Source organism: Daucus carota, chromosome 4 (assembly GCF_001625215.2).
Source record: "Daucus carota subsp. sativus chromosome 4, DH1 v3.0, whole genome shotgun sequence".
Lineage (NCBI taxonomy): Eukaryota > Viridiplantae > Streptophyta > Magnoliopsida > Apiales > Apiaceae > Daucus > Daucus carota.
The window spans coordinates 2093539-2119958 of NC_030384.2; the positions used below are offsets into that span (position 1 = coordinate 2093539).

A 26420-nucleotide genomic window follows, 5' to 3' on the forward strand; every position below is an offset into this window, starting at 1 on the left:
TCATTTCCTTTTCGATTTAAAACCTGCAGGCTTGATTTTGTTTTCTACTTATTCTTCAACTGAGCCACTTCCCGAGTTGCCGAGTCGCGACTCTGCTTTACCGAGTTTAGTTAATTGATGTGCTGCGTTTGCGTTTGTTTGTGGCTTGAATCTTGTCTGAGTTGTTTGGCTGATTTCTGGGTTTTGGTATTAAGTAGTCTGAGTCATCGAGTCTGTTGCCACGTCTTGAACCATCTGTTTAGATTAGTTTCTTTCGCAAGTTTGTGTCGCTGCTGTTTTTCTTTTGTTTACTGCTAAGTCGAGTGTTGTTTTGGGTTTTGTTTTGCTGCGTTTTGGGTTGAAGTCGTTAGTCTGGGTGTTAGTTTAGTTTACTGTTGTTCGAGTGTTGAGTTTATTCTGAGTTTTCAATCGAGTTCAGTTTGAGTCATGGCTGGCATTCTGAGTAGCATCGAGTCTGCGTCGAGTTTTGAGTGTTGTTAGCTGCGATTGGTTTGTTTCTAGCTGGGTTCGAGTCCTTTTGTTTTTCTAATTACTGAGTTTAGAGTTCTGTGCTGTTCTGCGTCAAGTCTAGTAGCAGTACTGTGTTCCGGGTTCGTTTTTAATCAAGTTCCAGCTTTCGTTTTTGAATCGAATTCTTGGTTTTAGTCTTGTGGTTCGCTGATTATTGTGTTTGTTAGCAGAGTAGTTGTGCTGGGGTTTGTATGTGCTGCTGCGTTTTTGTTTTCTGGGTTGTTAATAGCTGAGTTGTTGTGTGTAATCGAGTCATCAGTCAAGTAGCTTATTAGTTTTGCTTTTTAGTTTTCGTTTCTGCGATTGGTTGGCTGAATCTTTCTGGCTGACTTTATTTTGATTTTCGAGTTGTTTACAGCAGTAGGAATATGCGTTTTAATCGAGTAATGTTGTGATTCATACATTTCTTTTCTTAGTGATTAGTTTTAATTCAAATTAGAAGTTTAGTTTTAATCAATTAAATGTTTAACTTTTGATCTTTTAATTAGTTAATTTAAATTCAAACTGTTTCTTTGTTGATAAACTAGATAATTTCAAAACTCCTTTCACAAATATTGTTCTAATTCGCCTAGGTTAGATTTAAAGGTTAGCGAAAATTATTTTTAATCTCTGTGGACGAATCATAAATTACTATAACGAGATTGTGCGCTTGCGATCGATTTAAATTTCTAGCACATCAAGTTTTTGGCGCCGCTGCCGGGGATTAAAATTAATTTTTCGCTCCTTTATTTTTAATCTTTCGGATTAGTTTGTTTCTCACTTTTTGTTTTTATTTCGAGGAATTTGGAGGAATATTCGGGAATCATGGAGTGAAGTGAACAAATTTTGCTCGGATTTGGAAGCTTGCTTTGGTATCCCGTATCTCTCCACTCTTATTTTTCGTTTTTATTTAGAAAACCACAAACAAATTTGAAAATTGAAAATCACAAAAAAAAAATTAAAAAATTTTAAAATCCAAAAATATTAGTTAGAACTACATATGTGTTGCATCATGCATTTTTACACTTAGGGCACATCATTTAGATTTTAATTTTTGTTTTTAAATTTTCGTACCTTAATTGTGGTGATCGCTGGAGGACCCAAAGGTACGTTAATTTTCTTTCTTTCTCTAGATTAGGACACGTAGTTTAAGCATCCATAGTTGTTTATTGCTTTAATTATCTCGTTGTGTGGAGCATCATTTTAAATAAATCTTAAGGGCAAAACCCAATCACAAGATAAGGGGGGAGATTTCATCACTCTTTCCTTGGCCCACAACGATTTAATTACTTCATTTTGCATTTCCCTAGCCTTTTAATAAAATTGAATTAGACGTTAGCCCCTAGGATTTCGCGCTCAACTAGGAAGGTACCTAAAAGACGAGGTAATCTTTAATTATTCCGACTAATCGGTGTCTAGGACAAGCGAAAGCTTACCTGGCCGATTAAGGTTTGGTGTCTAAGCGCGGAGATTGGCCTCTTGGCAATGCCTGCTCCAAACTGGCCAGACCGGTCCGAATAATTTTGGATTTATCGAGTTTTTGGTGGTCCTTAACGTTAGGAGCAAGGTCTAGTTCAGCTTTTTTTTAGGGAACCCTAGAATTAAGTTTTTCTTTCGCTTTTACACCCTTTCTTTTGTTTGTTTTAATTTTTGCACTTATTTGCTACATGTTTATCGTTTATGCGAACTACTTGGGTTAGGAGCGAATCGTCTAGATTAATTAGACCGATCATCGAAATTCCTTCTTCATCCTCTTCGGACTCCGAACCCATAGAAGCTAGCGAACCGATAGTAAACATGGCGTTGTCTCTTAAAGACCGCTGTTACCCATCCCGTTCCGCTCAACCATCATGTATCACCCTTCCTCCCGTTAATGGGAATAATTTCGAGATTAAGGCACATCACATTAGTATGTTGCCTAAATTTTTAGGGAGTGAAGGTGAGGATCCCTATCTTTTTATCCAAGAATTTGAGGAGGTTTGCGGTTTGCAAAAACTCCAACAATTGAGCGAAGACTCCATTCGGCTTAGACTAATCAACTTTGCTTTAAAAGAAAATGCTAAAAAATGGTTGTATAGTCTACCCGTCAATTCTATTTCCACTTGGGAGGGGTTTGTGGTAATGTTTCTTAAAAAGTATTTTCCAAACCATAAAACGACTCGAATTACAAATGAAATAAACCAATTCCATCAAAGGGAAAATGAGTCTTTTTGGAAATTCTTTGATCGTTTTAAAAATCTTCTATCACAATGCCCCCACCATGGAATAGAAAAATGGAGACTTTGTAAGATTGTGTACGAGGCCTTAGATAGTCAAACAACCGCTTTGTTAGAATCTATGTGCCAAGGCAAATTCATGGAAAAAGATGAGGACCAAGGGTGGGAATTTTTCGAGGACTTAGCCGAGAAAACAATGTTATGGGAGTCTACTAGGGAACCTAAAAAGTCGATCGAGGCGTCTAGCTCTAGGGGTTTGCACTCGATAGGAAACAATGTGGCAACCGATGCCAAATTAGCAACCCTTACTAAGAGACTCGAAGCTTTAGAGTCTCATAGTGGCCCCTCATCTATGCCTATGTTCCCGAACTATAATGCTTCCCATCCCGAGATCCAACAATCTCACGATTTTGAGCAAGTGAACGCGATGTTTCAACCTAAGCCTAGAAATGACCCGTTTGCACCAACGTACAACCCCGGGTGGAAGAATCACCCGAATTTCTCGTGGAACCAAGGGCAAAATTTTCAAGCCCCACAACCTAATTTTCCTAGGCCTAATCCCAATTCTTTTCCGAATTATCAAAACCCGAGTCAAGCCCCGTTAAATCCTCCCGGTTTTAATGATTCGGATAAGAGACTCAATTCCTTAGAAAAAAGCATAGAGGCCTTAGTGAAATCGCAAACTAACTTGACCCAATCCCAACAAACTTTCATGCAAACTTTAACCCAAGATCGGCAACTTTTGCATTCTAATGTGCAAGCCGTCTCTAAGTTAGAGTCCCAATTGAGTCAATTAGCGAGCACGTTGTGTGAGCGAGAAAAGAACAAATTCCCGAGCCAACCGGAGCCGAACCCGAAATTTCCACTTAATCAAAGACCCCCGGATAATGTGCATTCGGTCATTTCTCTTAGGTCGGGTAAACAAGTTGATACCCAAGTTGGTGAGAACCTCGGTAAGAAAGGGGATTCGACTTCTAATCCAAGTCCACCCCGCACTACCATTAATCATGACGAACCCGAGTGTTCAAAAGCCCGTGAGGAGTCGAGTGACCCAAACCCGGAACCCGAGTTGCAAAGTGAAGTAGTCTATAAACCAAAAGTCCCTTACCCACAAAGACTTATTTCACCTAAGCAATCGGCTCAAATGGAGAAGATTTTGGAAGTGTTTAAGCAAGTCAAGGTCAACATACCCCTTTTAGATGCAATTCAACAAATTCCGTCATATGCTAAGTGTCTTAAGGAGTTATGTACCCATAAGAGAACCAACCATGTCCCTAAGAAAGCTTTCCTTACGTCTCACATTAGTTCGATTCTCTCAAACCAAATTCCCGTGAAATACAAGGACCCCGGTTGTCCTACAATTTCATGTGTCATAGGAGAAACTTTTGTGGATAAGGCGTTACTTGATTTAGGGGCTAGTGTTAATCTCCTTCCATATTCTGTCTACCAAGCCTTAGGTTTAGGGGAACTCCGACAAACCAATGTCACACTTCAATTAGCCGACCGATCCGTGAAAATTCCTAAGGGAATGATCGAAGACGTGCTAATTAAAGTAGGTGACTTTGTTTTTCCCGTAGATTTCGTCGTCCTAGAGACCGAGCCGGTGAGGAACCCGAAGAATCAAATTCCCATCATCCTAGGACGACCGTTTTTAGCTACATCCAATGCGTTGATTAATTGTAGGAATGGCTTAATGAAGCTAACATTTGGCAACATGACAATCGACCTCAACATCTTTCATGTAGGGAAACAATCCGATGATTTCTATGATCAACCTATGGACGTTAATCTAATTGATGAAATAGTTGATCAAGATCTCATGAATCCTAAAGATGCCCTTGAATTTTGTTTAAAACATTTTGGAGAGGATTGGGATGTTTCCGACTACACACATGAGGTCAACCAAATGTTAGAATCCACCATTCCTACAACAAGTCAAGAGCGTGATGTTGAACCCGAGCATTTGCCTTTACCTAAGAAAACCGTTGAGTCACAACCGCCGGAAGTAGAACTCAAACCTCTTCCCGACACTCTTAAGTATGCTTTTCTAGGCCCTAACGAGTCTTATCCCGTTATCATTGCCTCTAATTTGACTACGTCACAAGAGGAAGAACTTTTAGGAATCCTTAGAAAGCATAAGGGAGCCATAGGGTGGAGCATTTCGGACATTAAAGGAATTAGCCCGGCGATTGTCCAACATAGGATTCATTTGGTAGAAGATGCGAAGCCCGTGAGAGAACCTCAAAGAAGGTTGAATCCTCCCATGATGGAGGTAGTTAAGAAAGAGATTCTTAAGTGCTTAGACAATGGGATCATTTATCCCATTTCCGATAGCAAGTGGGTGAGTCCCGTCCATGTAGTGCCTAAAAAGTCGGGCATTACTTTGGTAACCAATGAGAACAATGAGCAAGTTCCAACCCGTGTCCAATCCGGTTGGAGAATGTGCATAGACTTTAGGAAGCTCAATGCCGTCACTAGGAAAGATCATTTTCCTTTGCCTTTCATCGATCAAATGCTAGAGAGATTAGCGGGTCATGCTTTCTATTGTTTCTTAGATGGTTACTCGGGATATTTTCAAATCCCAATCGCACCCGAGGACCAAGAAAAGACCACTTTCACTTGCCCTTTTGGAACCTTCGCTTATAGACGTCTAGCTTTCGGCCTAACCACGGGCCCATCCACGTTCCAAAGGTGCATGACTAGCATTTTCTCGGAAATGATAGGTGACTTTCTAGAAGTCTTCATAGATGACTTTTCCATCTTTGGTCCATCTTTTCACCAATGCCTTAACAATCTAGATCGAGTGCTGAAAAGATGTGAGGAAACGGATCTAGTGTTAAATTGGGAGAAATGTCATTTCATGGTTAAGGAGGGAATCGTTTTAGGACACAAAATTTCTGAAAAAGGGATCGAAGTAGACAAGGCTAAGGTAGACCTAATAGCTAATCTCCCACCTCCCAAGTCCGTTAAGGAAATTCGCTCTTTCCTTGGACATGCGGGATTTTATCGTAGATTCATCCAGGATTTTAGCAAAAAGGCCCGACCTTTGACCAACCTTCTAGCTAAGGATGTCAAATTCGAGTTCACAAGCGAGTGTGTTCATGCCTTTGAAGACCTTAAGAGAGAATTGACTTCGGCCCCGATCATGAAGTCTCCCGATTGGAGTCAACCTTTTGAGCTTATGTGTGACGCATCCGATTATGCGATAGGAGCGGTTTTAGGACAACGAATAGATAAGAGGCCTCATGTCATTTACTACGCTAGTAAGACTTTAAACGATGCCCAACTCAATTACTCTACCACCGAGAAGGAGCTTCTAGCCGTAGTCTTTGCCTTAGAAAAGTTTCGTTCTTATCTTATCGGGTCCAAAATCATTGTTTACACCGACCATGCCGCCCTTAAGTATCTTTTCTCTAAAAAAGACTCAAAAGCCCGCTTGATTAGATGGGTATTGTTACTCCAAGAATTTGACTTAGAGATTAGGGATAAGAAAGGTTGTGAGAATGTCGTTGCCGATCACCTCTCTCGATTAGTGGTTGAATCCACTAACGACTTGCCCTTAAGCGAGTCCTTTCCCGACGAACACCTTCTCTCAATTTCCACTCTCCCTTGGTTCGCCGACATAGTCAATTACTTAGCAACCGGTGACATTCCCTCGACATGGTCCAAAAATGATAAAGCCAAGTTCTTTTCTCAAGTGAAACACTTCTTTTGGGACGACCCGTATCTCTTTAAACATTGTCCCGATCAAATCATTAGGAGGTGTGTCCCAAATAGTGAGTTTCATAGCATCCTCTCGTTTTGTCACGATCAAGCATGTGGAGGACATTTTAGTGCGAAGAAGACCGCCGCTAAAATCCTCCAATGCGGTTTTTATTGGCCTAGTTTGTTTAAGGATGCCGCCGAGTATTGTTCTGCATGTAGTAGGTGTCAACATCTAGGAAGAATCACTAGGAGGAACATGATGCCTATGAGCCCAATCCTTGTTATAGAGCTCTTTGATGTGTGGGGCATAGATTTCATGGGCCCATTTCCTAGTTCGTTTGGTCACCTTTACATCCTTCTAGCGGTAGATTACGTTTCTAAGTGGGTAGAAGCCATCCCGACCCGGTCCAATGACAACAAAGTTGTCCTCCGATTTCTTAAAGAGAATATCTTTTCTCGATTTGGAACTCCTAGGGCTATCATTAGTGACCAAGGGACGCATTTTAAAAATCGTCAATTCGAATCTCTTCTTAAGAAGTACTCCATCACTCATAGGCTTGCTACCCCTTATCATCCTCAAACTAGTGGCCAAGTAGAGGTTTCGAACCGGCAAATTAAGCAAATCTTAGAAAAGACGGTCAACTCAAATAGGAAAGATTGGTCCACCAAGTTGATAGACGCCTTATGGGCCTATCGGACCGCCTTTAAGACCGTCTTAGGAATGTCTCCTTATAGACTCGTGTATGGTAAAGCTTGCCATTTGCCGGTTGAGTTAGAGCATAGGGCCATGTGGGCCATTAGAGAATTGAACTTCGACTTACCCACCGCCGGTAGTCATCGGAAGTTGCAATTGACCGAGTTGGACGAACTTAGGAATGATGCCTACGAAAATGCTAAAATTTACAAAGAGAAAACTAAGGCCTTCCATGATAAGACCATCTTGAGAAAATCCTTTTCTCCCGGCCAAAAAGTTCTTCTCTACAACTCTAGGCTTCATTTGTTTCCCGGTAAGTTGCGTTCTAGATGGGATGGTCCTTACATTGTTCAAGTTGTGTTTCCTCACGGTGCTATTGAAATTCAGGATCCTAAAAATGGTAATGTTTTTAAAGTTAATGGTCAACGCCTTAAACCATTTTTAGAATTGCCTGTTGATTCGGAGGAAAAGGTCATCCACCTCATCGACCCTTGATCATGTAAGTTGCTTCAGTAGTAAATAAAAATCCCTTCATCTCCTATTCAGGTATTTTTCCTCTTTACTCTCTCATTTCAATTCTCTCTTTTGCATACATTGAGGACAATGCATGATTTAGGTATGGGGAGGGCTTTAGTGTAATGCTAAAAAATGAAAATCCCAAAAAAATGAAAAAATTAGAAAAATCCAAAAATAGAGATACTTTTAGCTAAGTTGTCTTTCCCTCACTCGAACTTTAGGAGTAGTTGGTGTTTAGCATGTTTTCGAAAAGTATATATATGTAGTGTCTTTTAGATAATTTGAACGTAGTTGAGTAAGGTTGTCTTTTTGAAACTTGTATCGACCGATTTGTACTTTAAATTCCAAGATGGCACACACTTTTGCACAAGACCTTTGATGGAGAGATTGTCTAGTGATATTATTCGATACCTGAGAGAGAACCCACATGTTGAAACAATGTCGAATCGAACCTTTGCGAATAAAAAAATAGAAAAAAAAAGAGATAGAAAAAAAAAAAAAAAAAAAAAGAAAAAGGAATAACTACTTCAATACCCATTGTTCTTTATAGCTAAAATCTTTAGATAAATGGGCAAAAGTAGATTGGCTAGTCTCGTTTTGTGGCCTTTGTTATTCGAGTGATTAAGTCCGTCGGGGGATTTCAAAACCTAGTGCCCTAAGACCGTTTGGTTTGGGAGTCACTGACCCAAAGCTCGCTACATGGGTAACACTGTTTGCCTAAGAAAATGGACAAAATAAAGTCAATGCAAAAAAAAAAAAAGAGAAAAAAAAGAAAAAGAAAAAAAGAATAAGAGTTTGTGAAGTTTGGCTAGATATTTGTTTCGATAGAGATTGGGTCAGTTCAAAATTGGTTGAAAAAGAGAAAGTGTTCTTAGACAATTAGGATCCATCAAAGGCCTTAAATTACTTACACTCCTTGGATTTCTAGTAAATCTTTGTGTCGATGCAAGTAGATTAGAGACAACTGTATCTTGATTATTAGTAGATGAGTCTTTAAGTCGTATTTTCCTTAAAAACGCTTTTTGTTAACACCAACGAAATTAGAGTAGAGTCGAGTAGACACTTGCTAGAATGTCTCGAAGATTTTATGGGTATATCTTCTGTAAACCCTTAGGAGACAAAACTCCTCTTGTAGAGATCGTCTACGAGTTTAACGGGTTGGTGAACCTAAAATCACCCGTCACGCCTACGAAAAGGAGCTTAGGAATCGCATCTAGTTTTCTTAGTTTATTTTCTTTTCTTTTGATTTTTACTCGAGGACGAGCAAAAGATAGGTATGGGGAAGTTATCGTGAACATCAATTCTGTAACGTTGTGATCTTTATTATTAATTCAAGCATTTTTATTCCATATTAATTCTTGTCTGTTATTTATCATGTTTTCATTAGACTCCATGATGTCGATTAGTTCGATTATGAACTAACCGCCTTCATGGGATTCTAATGGATTTATCGATGTAGTTTAGTGAAGAATATTACTTGTGTGATTTTGCGACGTACGTTGATTTCTTTGCATGAGCCGTGCTTATTCTTCTTAGGAGCGTAGCTAACTTCCGAGTTGTTTGTTAATTCTTTCTGAAGCGAGAGTGGATGATTGAATTTAGAACTATGCCATGTAAACATAGGATTATGTGAATGAAACATAATTTGTGATAGACTTGAACTATTTTTATCACCCTGTGTAATCACGATAGACGACCTGTTATTAAACCTCTCTGCTTACACTACCGCTATAGAGATATAGGGTCTGAGCTTTGTTGGTGTCCATGAGATTTCTGTCTTAATTGCGGATTTTGATTGGTATGATATGTGTGCAACGAGAGTTGGCATGTATTACTTTCGTGTTGTCTGATTAGGATCAACAGTCGCATGTTAATCAGTAATTTCAATTCTAGATGAATTCGATAATGAAGTTAGAATCCCATGTGTTTTCTTATTCTGATTTTGATTAGTAAATTTAGTTATTAGTATAAAAGAACACATCCTTGTTAATTGTCTTGGCAGTGAATATTACTCATACATTGTTGCATAGGTGCGTATTCTTAATTCACCAGTCTCTGTGGGAACGAACAAATATATTACTTATGATCACGTGCGCTTGCGTGTAGATTTTTGCGAACAATAACTAAAGAATTAGGGTTTAGGGGTAGGGTGGCTCAATCTTGACCATCCATGTGCCTTGTGTGTTGGGAAGATTGTGGCCCTCCATGTGTCCCTTAGTTGCCAACTCTTTTTTTTCTTCTTTTCTTTTCCCTTTTCTTCTTTTTCTTGCATTTTCTCTTCTTTCTTTATTTATCTACAATTTCCTGAAATAAAATAAATAAGCGATTAATACTACGAAAATAAAAAAAAATAGGCACTTAAATATGCAAAAATATAGATTAATCACGATTCTTCGCATCTACCTTCAAGGGAGGGGCTCAAAGATGGTTCAGTCGAATCCCGTCCCGAAGTATCCGATCCTGGAAAGATTTTAGGGAAGCCTTCCTTCAGAGGTTCCGAGCCAACAAGACCCACGAACTTCACATGTGCCACCTGGAAACAATCCGTCAGTATGACAATGAAACACTCGCGGACTACATGAGGCGTTTCTAGGAAGCAATCAACAAAATATCCTGCCTAGATGAAAGAGAAGCTTTGAGTATCTTCCGGAGGAACCTGGATCCGGAACACAACGAGAGATATGTCGTAGAATTGATCAACAAGGAACCCCAAAGCCTAGCGGCAGCATACGCTATGGCAGCAAAATTTATTAAGGAAACTGATGTCCTTCAAGCCATGAGGATGATCAGGCAGGGTAGCTCGAAAGGAAAACAAGCCGAAGAGAGACCAAGGAAAGAATACCACCAAGATAAAAAATTCAAACCCGAAAGGCAAACCAACTTCATCCAAGGCTCCGGATCCCGCATGGCGACCCAACCCGGGAAAGGCTCGAGGAGTGATCCGGGTCCTAACAGACCAACCCGGGAACCTAAACCAGAAATCGAATGGACTCCCCTCAATCGGTCTCGGGCAGAAATTCTGAAAGAGATCTGGGACAAGCCCCTCTATTACACCCCTAAGCCAATGCAAACACCCCCAGAAAGTAGACCCACCAACTGTCACTGCGATTACCATGAAACACACGACCACAAGACATAAAATTGCATGTCCTTAAAGTACTTTATCGAAGAACAGATTGGCAAAGGGAACATGGGACAATACATAACCCGGACCACAACAAACAAAGGCGAAGGATCTGGAAAACAGAAGAACGTAGTCAATGTGGTCCTAGGAGGATCCTACTCACCTCCTCCCAGCCCGGACCCATGCGAAGAAGTAATGTCCATCTAGTCCTTCCCTGAACAAGTCATATCTTTTAGCAGCAAAGACTTCGAAGGAGTCACCTGGGGTCACAACGAAGCCTTAGTGGTAACTGTAGACATCGCCGAAAATGAAGTCAGAAGGATCCTGGTAGATAACGGTTCCTCGGCCAATATTCTATTCAAACACACTGTGGACCGGATGCAGCTGGGGAGTATCTGGATAAATGATTTTAGGGAAGACCCTCTTTACGGATTCAGGAATAGCATTGTCCCGATCCTTGGCAAACTCTATCTCCCGGTCCAATTCGGCACGGCCCCGAACCAGATCAACCATATGATTAAATTCTATGTCACCGATACACCTTCCTCCTACAACGCAATCCTTGGTCGACCAGCCCTGAACAAGGTCGAAGCAATCACCTCCATCACTCATTTGAAGTTCAAGTTCCCGACCCCGTTTGGAGTAGGGGAAGTAAAAGGGGACTCTATTAAAGCCGGGATGTGCTACACTCAAGCCCTGATCATAGCCGAAACACACCTCGATAACAAGAGAAAAGCAACTATCTTTCAGAAGTAAAAGAGCAACAAGAAGCATCGGCCATACCCAAGAACGGACTCAAAAAGGGAGGTCCAGGTCATTGATCTCAACCCGGGTACATCCAACCCGGGAGCAACCAGACCTGAATCTCAACAAAGCAATCAAGCAACCACGGACGCAGTTCGGGATTTCTTTGAGACAAATACCGAAGCTCGAGTTCAACAAATAATCTCGGCGAAAGAACTGGCCAAGGTAGAACCAGCAGTTGAGACAGAAGAAGTCATCATAAAAGAAGGAGATCCTTCCCACAAGATCAAAATAGGAAAAGACCTGGAAGCGACATTCAGGGTAGGATTAATCCAACTTCTCCGAGACTACGCAGACATCTTCGCCTGGAGTCCCAGCGATATGCCTGGATTAGATGAATCACTCGCTCTCCACAGCTTGGATGTAGATCCTAGCAGAAAACCCATCAGGCAAAAGAAGAGAAACTTCGCTCTAGAAAGACAAAAGGCCATCGACGAGGAAGTAGAAAAACTGCTCAAAGCAGGGATCATTTGTGAAATTAAATATCCAGAATTGCTAGCTAATGTGGTCATGGTCAAGAAATCTAGTGGCAAGTGGAGGATGTGCGTGGACTACACGGATCTGAATTCCGCATGCCCTAAAGATCCATATCCTCTACCAAGTATAGACCAATTGATAGATGCCACCTCCGGGCACCTTATGCTAAGTTTTATGGACGCCTTCTCCGGATACAACCAGATCAGGATGAAACCAACAGACGTCGCCAAGACAGCTTTCATCACTCACAGAGCTGTCTATGCCTACAAGCTGATGTCGTTCGACCTCATGAACGCGGGATCCACATACCAGAAAACCATGAATGAGATATTCAAAGACCAGTTGGGAAGGAACCTCGAATGTTATGTCGATGACATAATAGCCAAGTCAATGATGATCCCGGACCACATCCCAGATTTGAAAGAATGTTTCGAAAACATGAGAAAACACAAGTTAAAATTGAATCCAGAGAAATGTGCTTTGGGCGTAGAAGCAGGAAAGTTTCTAGGGTTTATGATAAGCAACAGAGGGATCGAGGCCAACCCAGAAAAGACAAGGGCAATCCAGGAAATGAAACCACCCAAAACGCAAAAGGAAGTTCAAAAACTAGCAGGATCCCTCGCGGCATTACGCAGGTTCGTCTCAAAGCTCGCTGAAAATTGCCTTCCATTTTTTGAGTTATTAAAAGGCGCCAAGAACAAAAAAGAGGTCGACTGGAATCCGGATTGCCAGAAAGCCTTCGAAGAAATCAAGAAATATCTCGCAAAGCCACCAATCCTGACTAAGGCTCAACCTGGAGAACCCCTATACCTCTACCTTTCAGCCGGGACCCAGGCAATTGGAGCGGCACTCATCCGAGAGGAATCGGGACAACAGAAGCCTGTTTACTACGTAAGCCAAGTGCTTAAAGACTCAGAAACCCGATATCCAAATCTAGAGAAATTTGCCTTTGCCCTGATAACCGCATCCAGAAAACTCAGGCATTATATTCAAGGAAGGGAGATCTGAATCGTGACAGACCAACCCTTAAGAAGAATTATACACAAACTGGATATCTCAGGAAGACTAGTGAATTGGGCCATCGAACTCAGCCAATTCAATCTGACCTTCATTCCCAGAACAGCAATCAAGGCCCAGGTCCTGGCTGATTTTGTCACAGAATGTAATTTCCCTGAAGAAGAACAAAACCCTACAAGCCGGGATCAGAAAGACAACCATTATCCTCTCTCAGATTCATGGATCCTTCACGTCGACGGATCATCTACAACTGAAAGGTCAGGAGCTGGACTCATCTTAAAAAGCCCATCCGGATTCACAATCAGGCCTGCTATATCTTTCAAATTCACAGCAACCAACAATCAGAACGAGTATGAGGCACTCTCAACAGGACTAAAGATGGAAAACACTTTAGGAATCCAAAGTCTCAAAATCTACAGTGACTCCCAGATCGTAGTAAGACAAACAAGGAAGGAGTACCTGGCTAAGGACCCGGTCCTGACCAAATATCAAACCCTAGTCCAAAGTTACCTAGCTACAATCCCGCACAACCAGGTTTTGCAAGTTAACAGAGAAGAAAATACCGAGGTAGATATTCTTTCAAAATTGGTCCAAAACTCATCCGATCTAGACAGCTCGGTCTATTTCAAAGAGTTACAAAGGCCAGCAACCGAATATGAAGAAATCTTGGAAATCAATAACGAGCCAAATTGGATGACCCCGCTCATTAATTATTTAGAAAAAGGAGAACTACCAGAGGACAAGGGAAAGGCCCAAAGATTAAAAGCCAAGGCAGCAAAATTTTTCATCGAAGAAGGATCACTCTTCCGCCGAACTTACTCTTCTCCCATCCTTAAATGCATTGGCCCGGAAGAGGTAGAATATTGCCTAAGGGAGGTTCATGAGGGAATCTGCGGAGACCACATGTCCGCGAAAGCCAGTTATTGGCCAACTATCCATCAGGCAGGGTTACTATTGGCCAACTATCCATCAGGAGGCAATCAACTTCGTCAAGAAATGTAGAAACTGCCAGTTATTTAGCAATGTCGCCAGAGTAAGTCCAGTCCTGCCATCATCCGTCCTATCCCCGATCCCATTTGCCGTCTGGGGGATAGACATCATGGGACTTTTCCCAAGGGCAAAGGGCGATCTAAGATATCTACTCGTCTCCATTGACTATATGACCAAGTGGGTTGAGGCCAAGGCAATGAGGACCATCAACCAGCAGGATTGCATCAGATTCATGGACAATATACTGATGAGATTCGGGATACCAAGAGTCCGGGTCTCGGACAATGGACCTCAATTCATAGGATCAGTTTTCGAGAATTATCTAAAGGAGCGAGGGATCAAACACAAAAAATGATCTGTGGCCTACCCCCAAGGAAACGGGCAAGTCGAAGTAACAAACCGAATCCTTCTCCGAGGGATAGAAAAAAGATTGCAGGAAAGCAAGAACAAATGGCCAGAAGAATTACCCAACGTGCTCTGGGCTTACAGAACAAGCCCCAGGACCAGCACGGGAGAAACACCATTCAAACTGGCTTATGGGACCGAAGCAATGTTGCCAATCGAAGTAGGGTCCCCCTCCCACAGAGTAATAAACTTTGACGAAATAGCAAACGAAGAGGGATTGCGCACCAACCTTGACCTCATTGATGAAATCCGGGACCAAGCTATCCAAAGAATGGAGAAATACAAGGAGAAAACAAGAGAACACTTCAGCAAGAAATCCAGAGTTAAAAATTTTCATACGGGAGACTTGGTCCTAAGGGACACGGAAGCCTCAGATCCGACTAACACTGGAAAACTTATGCCCAAATAGGAAGGACCCTACAAGGTGAAGGAAGTTATAAGGCCAGGAACATACAAGCTAGCAAATATGGATGATTCTAAGGTTCCCAATACCTGGCATGGTCTCAGACTAAGGAAATACTACCAGTGAAGAAAAGGCAAGAAGTAGTAGAGAATAACTATGTCAATAAGAAGCAAACACGTTTTTTGATCCTTCGCATGTATGAAAATTCGTTCTATATCAATGAAATCAAGCAATCTGTTCTTTTGAAATTCATCCAGCATCCATTGTCACGAATCTAATCCGGATTAGCCAAAATTAGAAATTTTTTTCTAAAGCAATCAAATTAATCCGGATTATAACGTTGTTACAAAAAAATATATTCGAAAAAAGCAATTAGCTATACAATATAATCCGGATCAATCATACTTAGAATATTTTTCTATGGCAAAAAAGCTAGCCAATCCTAATCCGGATCAATCATCCCTAGAAATTTTTTTCTAAGGCAAAACAAAGCTAAACAAGCTAATCCGGATCAATCATTCTAAGAAAATGTTTTTAAGGCAAACAAAAGCTATACAATATAATCTGGATCAATCATGCTTAGAAAATTTTTTCAAGTCAAAAAAAAACCGATGCACTATAATCCGGATCAATCATGCTTAGAAAATTTTTTCTAAAGCAAAACAAAGCTAGACAATCCTAATCCCGATCAATCATGCTTAGAAAATTTTTCTAAGGCAAAAAAGCTATACAATCCTAATCCGGATCAATCATGCTTAGAAAATTTTTCTAAGTCAAAAAAAAAACCGATGCACTATAATCCGGATCAATCATCCTTAGAAATTTTTTTTCTAAGGCAAAACAAAGCTAAACAAGCTAATCCGGATCAACCATGCTTAGAAAAGTTTTTCTAAGGCAAAACAAAGCTAAACAAGCTAATCCGGATCAAAAACGCTTAGAAAATTTTTCTAAGGCAAAAAAGCTATACAATCCTAATCCGGATCAATCATGCTTAGAATATTTTTCTAAGGCAAAAAAGCTAGCCAATCCTAATCCGGATCAACCATGCTTAGAAAATTTTTCTAAGGCAAAAGAGCTATACAATCCTAATCCGGATCAATCATGCTTAGAATATTTTTCTAAGGCAAAAAAGCTAGCCAATCCTATTCCGGATCAACCATACTTAGAAAATTTTTCCAAGGCAATGATAGGTCCATTATTTTGCACATTTTAACTACCTATTTATTGCTTGTTTTCGTATTTTATTAGTTAATTGTTTTGTTTTCAGGAATTTTTAGAGAAAATCACAAAAAAATCTAAAAATTGAAAAACACAAAGAAATTAAAATTTTAAAATCCAAAAATATTAGATAGAATTACATATGTGTTGCATCATGCATTTTTGCACTTAGGGCACATCATTTAGATTTTAATTTTTGTTTTTAAATTTTCGTACCTTTAATTGTGGTGATCGCTCGAGGACCGTAAGGTGCGTTAATTTCTTTCTTTCTTTAGATAAAACACGTAGTTTAGAGCATCCATAATTGTTTATAGCTTTAATTATATCGTTGTGTGAAGCATCATTTTAAATAAATCTTAAGGGCAAAACCCATTCATAAGATAAGGGGAGGGATTTCATCACTCTTTCCTTAGCCCACAACAATTTAAATCTTCATTTTGCATTCCCAAGCCTTTTTAATAAAATGAATTAGTTGTTAGCCCCTAGGATTTTCGCGCTCAATTAGGAAGGTACATAAAGAACGAGGTAATCTTTAATTATTCTGACTCTTCGGTGTCTAAGGCTAGCGAAAGCTTACCTGGCCGATTAAGGTTTGGTGTCTAAGCGCGGAGATTGGCCTCTTGGCAATGCCTGCTCCAAACTTGCCAAACCGGTCCGAATAATAATTGATTTATCGAGTTTTTGGTGGTCCTTAACGTTAGGAGCAAGGTCTAGTTCTTTTATTAGGGAACCCTAGAATTAGGTTTTTCTTTCACTTTTACACCCTTTCTTTTGTGTGATTTACATTCTCGCACTTACTTGCTACGTGTTTACTATCTTTTTTATGCGAACTACTTGGGTTAGAAACGAATCATCTAGATTAGTTAGACCTTTAATCGAGATTCTTTCGTCTTCCTCCTCGGAGTCCGAAACCCTAGAAGTTCAAGAAACGATAGTTAACATGGCCCTTTCACTAAAAGATCGTTGTTACCCATCTCGTTCAAGTCAAGCTTCGTGCATCACCCTTCCTCCCGTAAATGGGAACAATTTTGAAATCAAAGCTCATCATATTAGCATGTTACCTAAATTTAGCGGGAGTGAGGGTGAGGACCCTTATCTTTTCATCCAAGAATTCGAGGAAGTTTGTTCCCTCCAAAAGCTCCAACAATTATCGGAAGATTCCATTAGACTTAGGCTCATTAATTTTGCGCTTAAGGACAATGCTAAAAAATGGTTATATAGTCTTCCCGTTAATTCTATTTCCACGTGGGAGGAGTTCATTGTGGTTTTTCTTAAAAAGTATTTTCCAAACCATAAGACCACCCGAATTACAAATGAAATAAATCAATTCCATCAAAAGGAAAATGAGTCTTTTTGGATTTTCTTTGACCGTTTCAAAAATCTTCTCTCACAATGCCCCCACCATGGAATTGAAAATGTAGACTTTGCAAAATTGTTTACGAGGCCTTAGATAGTCAAACAACCGCTTTGTTAGAGTCTATGTGCCAAGGCAAATTCATGGAGAAAGATGAGGACCAAGGGTGGGAATTTTTCGAGGATTTAGCTGAAAAGACTATGTTGTGGGAGTCAACTAGGGAACCTAAAAAGTCGATCGAGTCGTCTAGCTCTAGCTCTAGGGGTTTGCACTCGATACGAAACAATGTGGCAACCGATGCCAAATTAGCTACCCTAACTAGGAGACTCGAAGCTTTAGAAACCAGTAAATCTCCCCCAGAAATGTCCATGTTCCCTAATTACAATTTTCAAAATCCCGGAACCCAACCTTCGCACGAACTTGAACAAGTAAATGCGATGTTCCAAAATTCTAGGAATGATGCATTTGCACCCACCTACAATCTCGGGTGGAGGAATCACCCGAATTTCTCGTGGACCCAAGGTCAAAATTTTCAACCTCCACAACCAAATTTTCCAAGGCCCAACCCAAACTCTTGCTCAAACCAAATTCCGAATTCATTTCCTAACCCAATTCCAGCACCTTTGCATCCTCCCGGTTTTAATGATTCGGATAAACGCCTTAATTCTTTAGAAAAGAGTTTGGAAGCCTTAGTTAAATCGCAAACTAATTTGACTCAATCTCAACAAACTTTCATGACAACCCTAACCCAAGATAGGCAACTTTTGCATTCTAATGTGCAAGCCGTTTCTAAGTTAGAGGCCCAATTGAGTCCATTAGCTAGCACATTGTGTGAGCACGAGAAAAACAAGTTCCCAAGTCAACCCGAGGTGAACCCGAAATTTCCTCTCAATCAAAGACCTCATGAGAATGTTAATGCGATTATTTCACTAAGGTCGGGAAATCAAGTAAATAACAAAGTAGGTGAGCATGTGAATGCGGAGTCGATTCCCAAACAAAATCCTTCTTTGTCTAGCACTAATCATGATAAGCCCGAATGTTCTCGAATCCGTGAGTCCATGAGTGAACCTAGTCCTGGGCCCATTTCTCAAAAGCCCAACGAAGAAGTTTACAAGCCAAGGGTTCCTTACCCACAAAGACTCATTCGCCCTAAACAATCGGCCCAAATGGAACAAATCCTAGAAGTGTTCAAACAAGTCAAGGTCAACATACCTCTTTTAGATGCCATTCAACAAGTTCCTTCTTATGCCAAGTGTCTAAAAGATTTATGTACCCATAAGAGAACCACTCATGTCCCAAAGAAAGCCTTTTTGACCTCACAAGTTAGCTCGATTCTCTCTAATCAAATTCCTGTGAAATATAAGGACCCCGGTTGTCCTACAATTTCTTGTGTCATAGGCGATAAATTTGTAGACAAAGCTTTACTTGATTTAGGAGCGAGTGTGAATCTTCTTCCTTTCTCGGTCTACCAAGCCCTAGGTTTAGGGGATCTCAAGACCACCAATATGAACCTTCAACTTGCCGATCGTTCTATAAAAATGCCTAAGGGGATTATTGAGGTTGTGTTGATAAAAATCGATGATTTTATCTTTCCTGTTGACTTTGTTGTGCTCGAGAGAATCCTAAGAACCAAATTCCTATCATTTTAGGACGACCTTTTCTTGCTACATCCAATGCCTTAATCAATTGTAGGAATGGTTCAATGAAGCTCACTTTTGGAAACATGACCATAGACTTAAACATTTTCAATGTAGGAAAAGAACCCAATGAGCTTTATGAGCAACCAATAGGGATCAATGTGGTCAACAAGTTTGCCACATGGTCTAGTTTCGAGGATAGTGAGATTGCGTCTCTTCTCAACGAGGATTTCAAAGTCAACAACGAGAACAATAAGGTTTATCATGAGTCGTTGAAAGAGTTGACCTCGGAGGAGTTGTTAGGAGAATTGAACGACATTTGTTCAAAATGGGAAACTCCTCCCGAGGTTGTTAGTTTTAACCCTAGGCCCGATTCTGAGAGTCATGTAGGTGAATCACCGACATTTGACTCGTTGTTCATTCATTCGCATAATGCCTTAGGACAAGATGACACTGTTTCTTACATCATTCCTAGTGATTTATCCCATGACCAAAATTGCTTTCTCTCTAATTTGCTTGATAATAAAGAAGCATTAAGTTGGTTTAGGGAGAACATTAGTGATACTTGTCATATAGGGGTAAACGATGGTCATATGCTAGAGAAAGTTTTTGTGCCTAAAAATTTTCGCACACATTTTGACTCTTTCTCGAAGCTTCCTCCCATTTTTCCTTCCGGAATTGGTTGATTCATTTCTTTGTTCGAGCCTTCCCTCATGAAGTTCAGGTATGGGGAAGGAAATGTGTGCGTGTGTGGGTTATGTAGTTCGTAGTTTTTAATAATTTTGCATCTCCTTCATATCCATTTCAGGTATTTTCTCTTTACTCTCTCATTTTAATTCTCTCTTTTGCATACATTGAGGACAATGCATGATTTAGGTATAGGGAGGGCATTAGTGTATTTCTAAAAAAAATGAAAAACCCTAAAAAATGAAAAAATTAGAAAAATCCAAAAATAGAGATGTTTTAGCTAAGTTGTCTTTCCCTCACTCGAACTTTAGGAGTAGTTGGTTTTTAGCATGTTTTCAAAAAGTATATATGTATGTAGTGTCGTTTAGATAATTTGAACGTAGTCGAGTAAGGTTGTCTTTTTTAAGCTTGTATCGAACGACTTGTACTCCAAATTCCAAGATGGCACACACTTTGCACAAGACCTTTGATGGAGAGATTGTCTAGTGATATTATTCGATACCTGAGAGAGAACCCACATGTCGCAACAATGTCGAATCGAACATTTGCGAATAAAAAAAAAGAAAAAAAAAAGAAAAAAAGAAGGAATAAACTACTTCAATACCCATTGTTCCTTATAGATAAAATCTTTAGATAATGGGCAAAAGTAGATTGGCTAGTCTCGTTTTGTGGCCTTTGTTACTCGAGCAATTAAGTCCGTAGGGGGATTTCAAAACCTAGTGTCCTAAGACCGTTTGGTTTGGGAGTCACTGACCCAAAGCTCGCTACATGGGTAACATAGAAAGCCTAAGAAAACGGACAAAATAAAGTCAATGCAAAAAAAAAGAAAAAGAAAAGGGAAGAATAAGAGTTTGTGAAGTTTGGCTAGATATTTGCTTCGATAGAGATTGGGTCAGTTCAAAATTGGTTGAAAAAGAGAAAATGTTGTTAGACGATTAGGATCCATCAAAGGCCTTAAATTCATTACACACCTTGGATTTCTAGTAAATTTTGGTGTCGATTCAAGTAGATTAGAGACAACTGTATCTTGATTATTAGTAGAAGAATCTTTGAGTCGTATTTTCCTTAAAAACGCTTTTTGTTAACACCAATGAAATTAGAGTAGAGTCGAGTAGACGCTTGCTAGAATGTCTCGAAGATTTTATGGGTACATCTTCTGTAAACCCTTAGGAGACAAAACTTCTCTTGTAGAGATCGTCTACAAGTTTAACGGGTTGGTGAACCTAAAATCACCCGTCACGCCTACGAAAAGGAGCCTAGGACTTCCATTTAGTTTTCTTGGTTTATTTTCTTTTCTTTTGATTTTTACTCGAGGACGAGCAAAATTTAGGTATGGGGACGTTTGATAGGTCCATTATTTTGCACATTTTAACTACCTATTTATTGCTTGTTTTCGTATTTTATTAGTTAATTGTTTTGTTTTCAGGAATTTTTAGAGCAATCGAGAATTCAAGAGAAAAAGGAACAAAAAGGTGCAAGAAGGGAAAAAGAGGTAGAAAAAGAAAAGAAAAAGAAGAAAAAGAAAAAAGGAAAAGAAAATCAAGGCACAAAGACCCTTCTACCCCTAAAACCCTAATCTTGGCCTATATAAACATCCTTTTCTCTCATGAGCAACCAACTTAGTCTAACTTAGTCTAGCTTAGTTTTTACCTAGTTGTTAGTAGCCTCCTTCATCATTTTCTAGTTTTTTTTTTGTAATCTCTCAAATATTGTAAACACTTTCTTGTTTAATATAATTTCAAGTTTAGTTTCTTCATCTCCTACATCTTTACTTTTGTTAGGCCGAATAAACTCACTATATAAGATAATATAGTGAACACAATCCAAGACAAACACAAGTATAAGAGAATAAATCAATAAACTCTTATTCACAAATCACAGTAGCTTACAAATAATCTCTTAGTGATTTATATGTTATCACTAAGAGCTGCTAGGTTACACGAATGATATTCAATTGTTAACTCCTCTAGAGTAAACCCTAAGCTGTGTTTATATACACAGTTACATGATATCTACTGATTGATTTATAATTATCTGCTTCCTAAAATAATCTAATCAGTAGCTATCCTTCTGCTGTCCTGATCCGCACAATCTCTCTCGATCTTTATCTTCCTTATTTAGTCAGATATGCTCCTGAAAATCAGCCGCCTGCAAACTCTGATCATTGCTTAAACTCTGATCCAGCTGGCAGTCGTTAAACTCTGATTTCCAACTAAACTCTGATATTTGCTTCTGCACACTAAACAAGTTAGATACCTGTGACATCATCAAATATGTAACAATCTCCCCCAACTTGTGCATTAGACAGAATGAACAAGTTATATATATTTACTGATGATGTCAAAAACAATCAAGGACAAATGCATGAAGTAACTAATCTGCATAAATAAATTAAAACTTACAGAATAGGCAGAACTAATTACAACTTACAGAACATAGCAGAATTAATTAGCCAATCAGTCTATATCCATAGCTCTCCTTAACGAACTGAGTAATCAGATCTTCTTCAATTTGTCTCAGAGTTTGTATCATTTGAGCTTTGACAGTCTTTAACTCTTCATCTTCATCTCCTGTCTGATATATAGCCGATCTCAAGGCATTAGCCTTGCTTCTCTTCATGGCTTCTCCCAACTGAATTGCTCCTGGTCTTTCAGCTTCATTATTGTAACCCAGAATTCTGGTTCCAGCAATAGTCTCCATAACAGAGCTATTTTTCTCCATATCAATCTCTGAACCATCTTCTAAGGTTATCTTAGGCACACATTCAGCATCAGAACTTATCCCATAGAATCTTCTTTTCTCTTGGATAGTTCTCTTCATTCTGTCAGACCATCTCCTGGATGCTTCATTCTTTATCTCAAGCATATAGTGAATATGCTCAAGTTCCCTCAGAGATTTTATCAGTAGATCAGCTTCAGAATTTCTGTAAACCCTGCCAGATTCCAAAAATATAGCAATTTTCTCCTTGTCTTCTGGTCCATCATGAGTGTCTATCAGAATTTGTGCTGATTCTATTCTGTCAAGGTCTTTCTGTGTCACAACTTCTCCAGCCTTTTTAGTAAGAGGATATGGATCCCTGAAGATAGTTGCTGCACTTGTCTGTATTTTCTCCTTTCTGTGACCTAGACCTGTAGTGTCTCTTGCCTCTTTCCCTCTTGTTCCTTTTGCTCTGATCTGAGTGAATAAAGAGCTTTCCTTGTACTGACCTGTACCAAGGCTTCCAAATAAACTCTTCTTCTTAGGTTCAGCTGTGTCAACTTGAGCCTTGTCAGAGGTTGACTTGATCCAGGTAGCTTTGTCTTCAACTGGCTTCAGCTTTTCTTTCTTCACATCTTTAGCTTGAGCAATGTCAGAGGCTAAACTCTGATCAGTAGACTGAGGAATGATTGCAAGAGTTTGTTTAACTTCTGATTCAGCCTTCCTTTTAGATGGAACACCATCTATAATCTTTTTCCCTTTTTCACTGGAATCAGAGTCAGACTTCTTCTGATAAGCTCTGGGCCTATTGATATCAGCATAATTGACTTCACTGATCACAATTCCTTTTCTTCTTGAAGAAGTTGATTTCTTTGAAGAGGAATCAGTGACCAGTTTCTTGCCATCAGAGCTTACTTTCTTCTGATCAATTTCAGCTTCCTTTTCATCAGACTTTGATTTTCTGATCTTCTTATTCTCAGCAGCCAACCTTTCTTCTTCTTTTCTAGCATCTTCAAGTGACACCCCTGGATTTTCCTTTTCAAATAAGTTCTTTGCAACTGCTTCATCAAAAGCCAGTTGTGTAGGGGCCTTGTATAAGAAGGTTGTTTCCTCTCCCTGAATCTTCATTGTGTGACTCAGAATCTTAGATTCAGGATTACCAAGCTTAATTAATTGCTCAGAGAGAGCTCTTGTTTTACTGTCAGCTGGTATCAGAGGTTGAGATTTTGTTTTCTGAGATTGATGGGAACTGCTTCCAGCCTTATCACTCCTCTTTTCCTTAGATTGACTCTGAGAGTGTAAGATTATTTCAGAGTTTAAATTTCCAGACTCCTTCTTATCTTCATCCTCTTCCTCATCATCTGGTTTTCTCTGTTGCTGATCAACCTTGCATTTGTCTTTCAGTACTTTCTCCCCCTTTTTGACATCATTGGGGTTGAGAAATTTTACCAGTTGAGCAACAGAGGAGCTCAACTCAGCCAGAGTTTGCTGCATGGATCTCTGAGTGGATTCTATTGAGGAAAGTCTGGTTTCCACAGAGGAAGTTGGAGCTCTGTGCATCCTCTTGGAGTAACTTAGAGTACAAACCCTGTTCTCTGTAGGTTTGGAAGGAGGAATGTCACAGGCAGGAGCTGGTGATGCAGGTTGAACAGGTGAGGGATCTCTAACTGGAGAAACTTCCCTGACTGAAATGCTTTCTCTGATCTGAGCAGAGATTTCAGCTACAAGAATAGCTGAGTCAATAGGAGGAACAGAAGTGACCTCTGTAGCATCTGCATCATCATCATCATCATCAACTGCAATACTGAGTGTCTGTGAACACAGAGGAGCTGTGGCTTCCTCAGAGTTTGCAGCATATAACATCTCCTGATCAGGAGCTGCAACCAAGTCTTCAACAGGGGTCAGAATTTCCTGAGCAATGTCTGGAGTAGTTACAATTGCTTCTGGAGTGGAGACAATTGCTTCTGGAGTTGTGACATGTGCTTCTGGAGTAGACACATGTTCTTCTGGTGTATTTTCTGAAGGAGGTATAGCAGCTGCTGTGGAGTGTGGCAAAAGATCCTCTGACTGAGAAATATGTTCTGACATTGGAATGTCAGCTTCTGATGAAGTAGTTAGAGGTACTGCAGATAGAGGTTCCACCATCAGAGGATCAGAGACTGTGACCATCTCAAGAGGATTGACTATGGATTCCTGAGGAGGGTCCACAGTAAGATCAGTGATTGTGGAGGTGGGCTTGATCTTCTTCCTGGGCCTTGAGATAAGAGGAACTGGTTCTGGCTCAGGGTCAGAGTCAGAGTCTGATAATCTTTGCAGAAATCTTCTCTTCCTAGGTGGAGGAGATGGCTGTTTGGATGGAGATTTAGAAGACCTCAGTACCCTGGTTGGTGAAGATGTTACAACTGGCCCTTTTTGGGAGGGACCAGAGGTCGTCTTGAGATCAGATTTTACAACTGGGCCTTTTTGGGAAGGACCAGAGGTTGGTATATCTTGTGCCTGGTGGGAGGAGGATGGTATATTCTCATCAGAGAATAAGGAATCATATTTATCTGGCATTGTCAGCTTCAGTTTATCCTGTACAGTTACAGGTATAGCAAAAACAGGTAGTTGGGGTTTCTTACTACCCTTCTTTATTAAATCAGTGAAAGCTCGTTTTGTGATTTTGAAGGGTAGTTCAGTGTCAGTATCAGGAATAGGGACCAGAGGATAACAGTATGAGAAAATAAGCTGACAAAATCTAGCAAAGTAGACAGTATTTTCATCTTCTAATTTCCTATCACCAATAAATCTCAAAATAGATGGAGCTATATCAAAATTGAGATTATGGATAAGAGCATACCCAATCTGCTGACTGAAGAGAGGAATAGCATCAAAATTGCTGCATTTATTCCCAAAAGCTCTTGTTATGCAGTCATAGTAGAAACTCCATTCTTTGCAGAGACAAGGGCGCTTGAGTTCCCCCATCTTATCAGTGTTACCGGAGTATCCAAAGAATTGCATCATATCCTTCAGAGTTTGTGTAGAGACAGAGCTATGATACTTGGAATGCTCTGGAAGGTGAAGAGCCTTTCGAACCGTTTCAGGAGTTACAAGATACTCCTGACCCTCATAGGATCCGTGTTCACCACCATCATTGTATCTTGCTGAACGCCAGAGAGTCAAAACTTGTGCCGGAGAAATAACTTCTGGTTGTGTGAGTGCATACATGAACTCACTGTGAGCAAGATAGTCTTAAATGAGATGAAACTCGTTTGGAGCTTCAGCATTTGACAGGATTGCAGCATAGTTGTTGGTGACGAACTTTGCACCAGCATATTCAAAGGCTTTGGTCGACATTTTCTGAAAAAATCAAGAAAATCGTGAAGTGTAGATGAGATGTTTGATGAAATGCGCACAAGAGATTTTGAAAAGATTATCAGAGAGAGAGAGATATATCGTGTGAAATAAAAAGAAAATAATCGATCTCTGAGTATATATATGTATGTACGCATGTGGGTGAGAGTGTAAAGCCGTAGTGGGGCACGTGGCAAGCTCTGAACGGTAAAAAAATGATAGTGGAGAAGTAATAATGAGTAGCGTGTGAATCTGTATAACTTTGTACCATTTACCAATAAAACACAATTAATTACCGTGTTTTTCTCCACTCAGGAATTCAAATGGTTTTTCTACCGTTTGATAATCAAATCTAATATTATCTTGACCAAAAAAAAAATTATTTATTTTAACTCTGACTTTGATCAGATGCTGACCATTAACCAGAGTTTAAATAAATGACATATAATATGACAATCCAAACAGTGACCATAGAATCTTGTAATGATGAGAGATAGATATTCAAGGTCTTACTGACACTTGCTCCTCAGAGTTTGCAAAAATTTTATTTAAATCTAGTAAAAATTGCTCGAAGTCAAAAAAAAATTGTTAATCACAGAAGTGGAGTGAGGTGTGTGTTTACATGAATATTCTAATGTCACGGAGATTGTCAAA

The 26420-nt window shown here is 39.8% G+C and overlaps 1 protein-coding gene across 1 annotated transcript; it reads left to right on the forward strand.

Annotated features, from left to right (window-relative positions):
• The first annotated feature begins 2154 nt into the window (after window positions 1-2154).
• LOC135152007 (uncharacterized) lies at window positions 2155-8122 on the forward strand. Its single transcript, XM_064091326.1, has one exon. The coding sequence runs from the start codon at window positions 2170-2172 to the stop codon at window positions 7597-7599; it is 5430 nt and encodes a 1809-aa protein (XP_063947396.1). The 5' UTR covers window positions 2155-2169; the 3' UTR covers window positions 7600-8122.
• Window positions 8123-26420: the final 18298 nt, after the last annotated feature.

Excerpts from the sequence above, each read along its gene's own strand:
- LOC135152007 (XM_064091326.1), top strand. The coding sequence starts at position 2,170 with ATGCGAACTACTTGGGTTAGGAGCGAATCGTCTAGATTAATTAGACCG.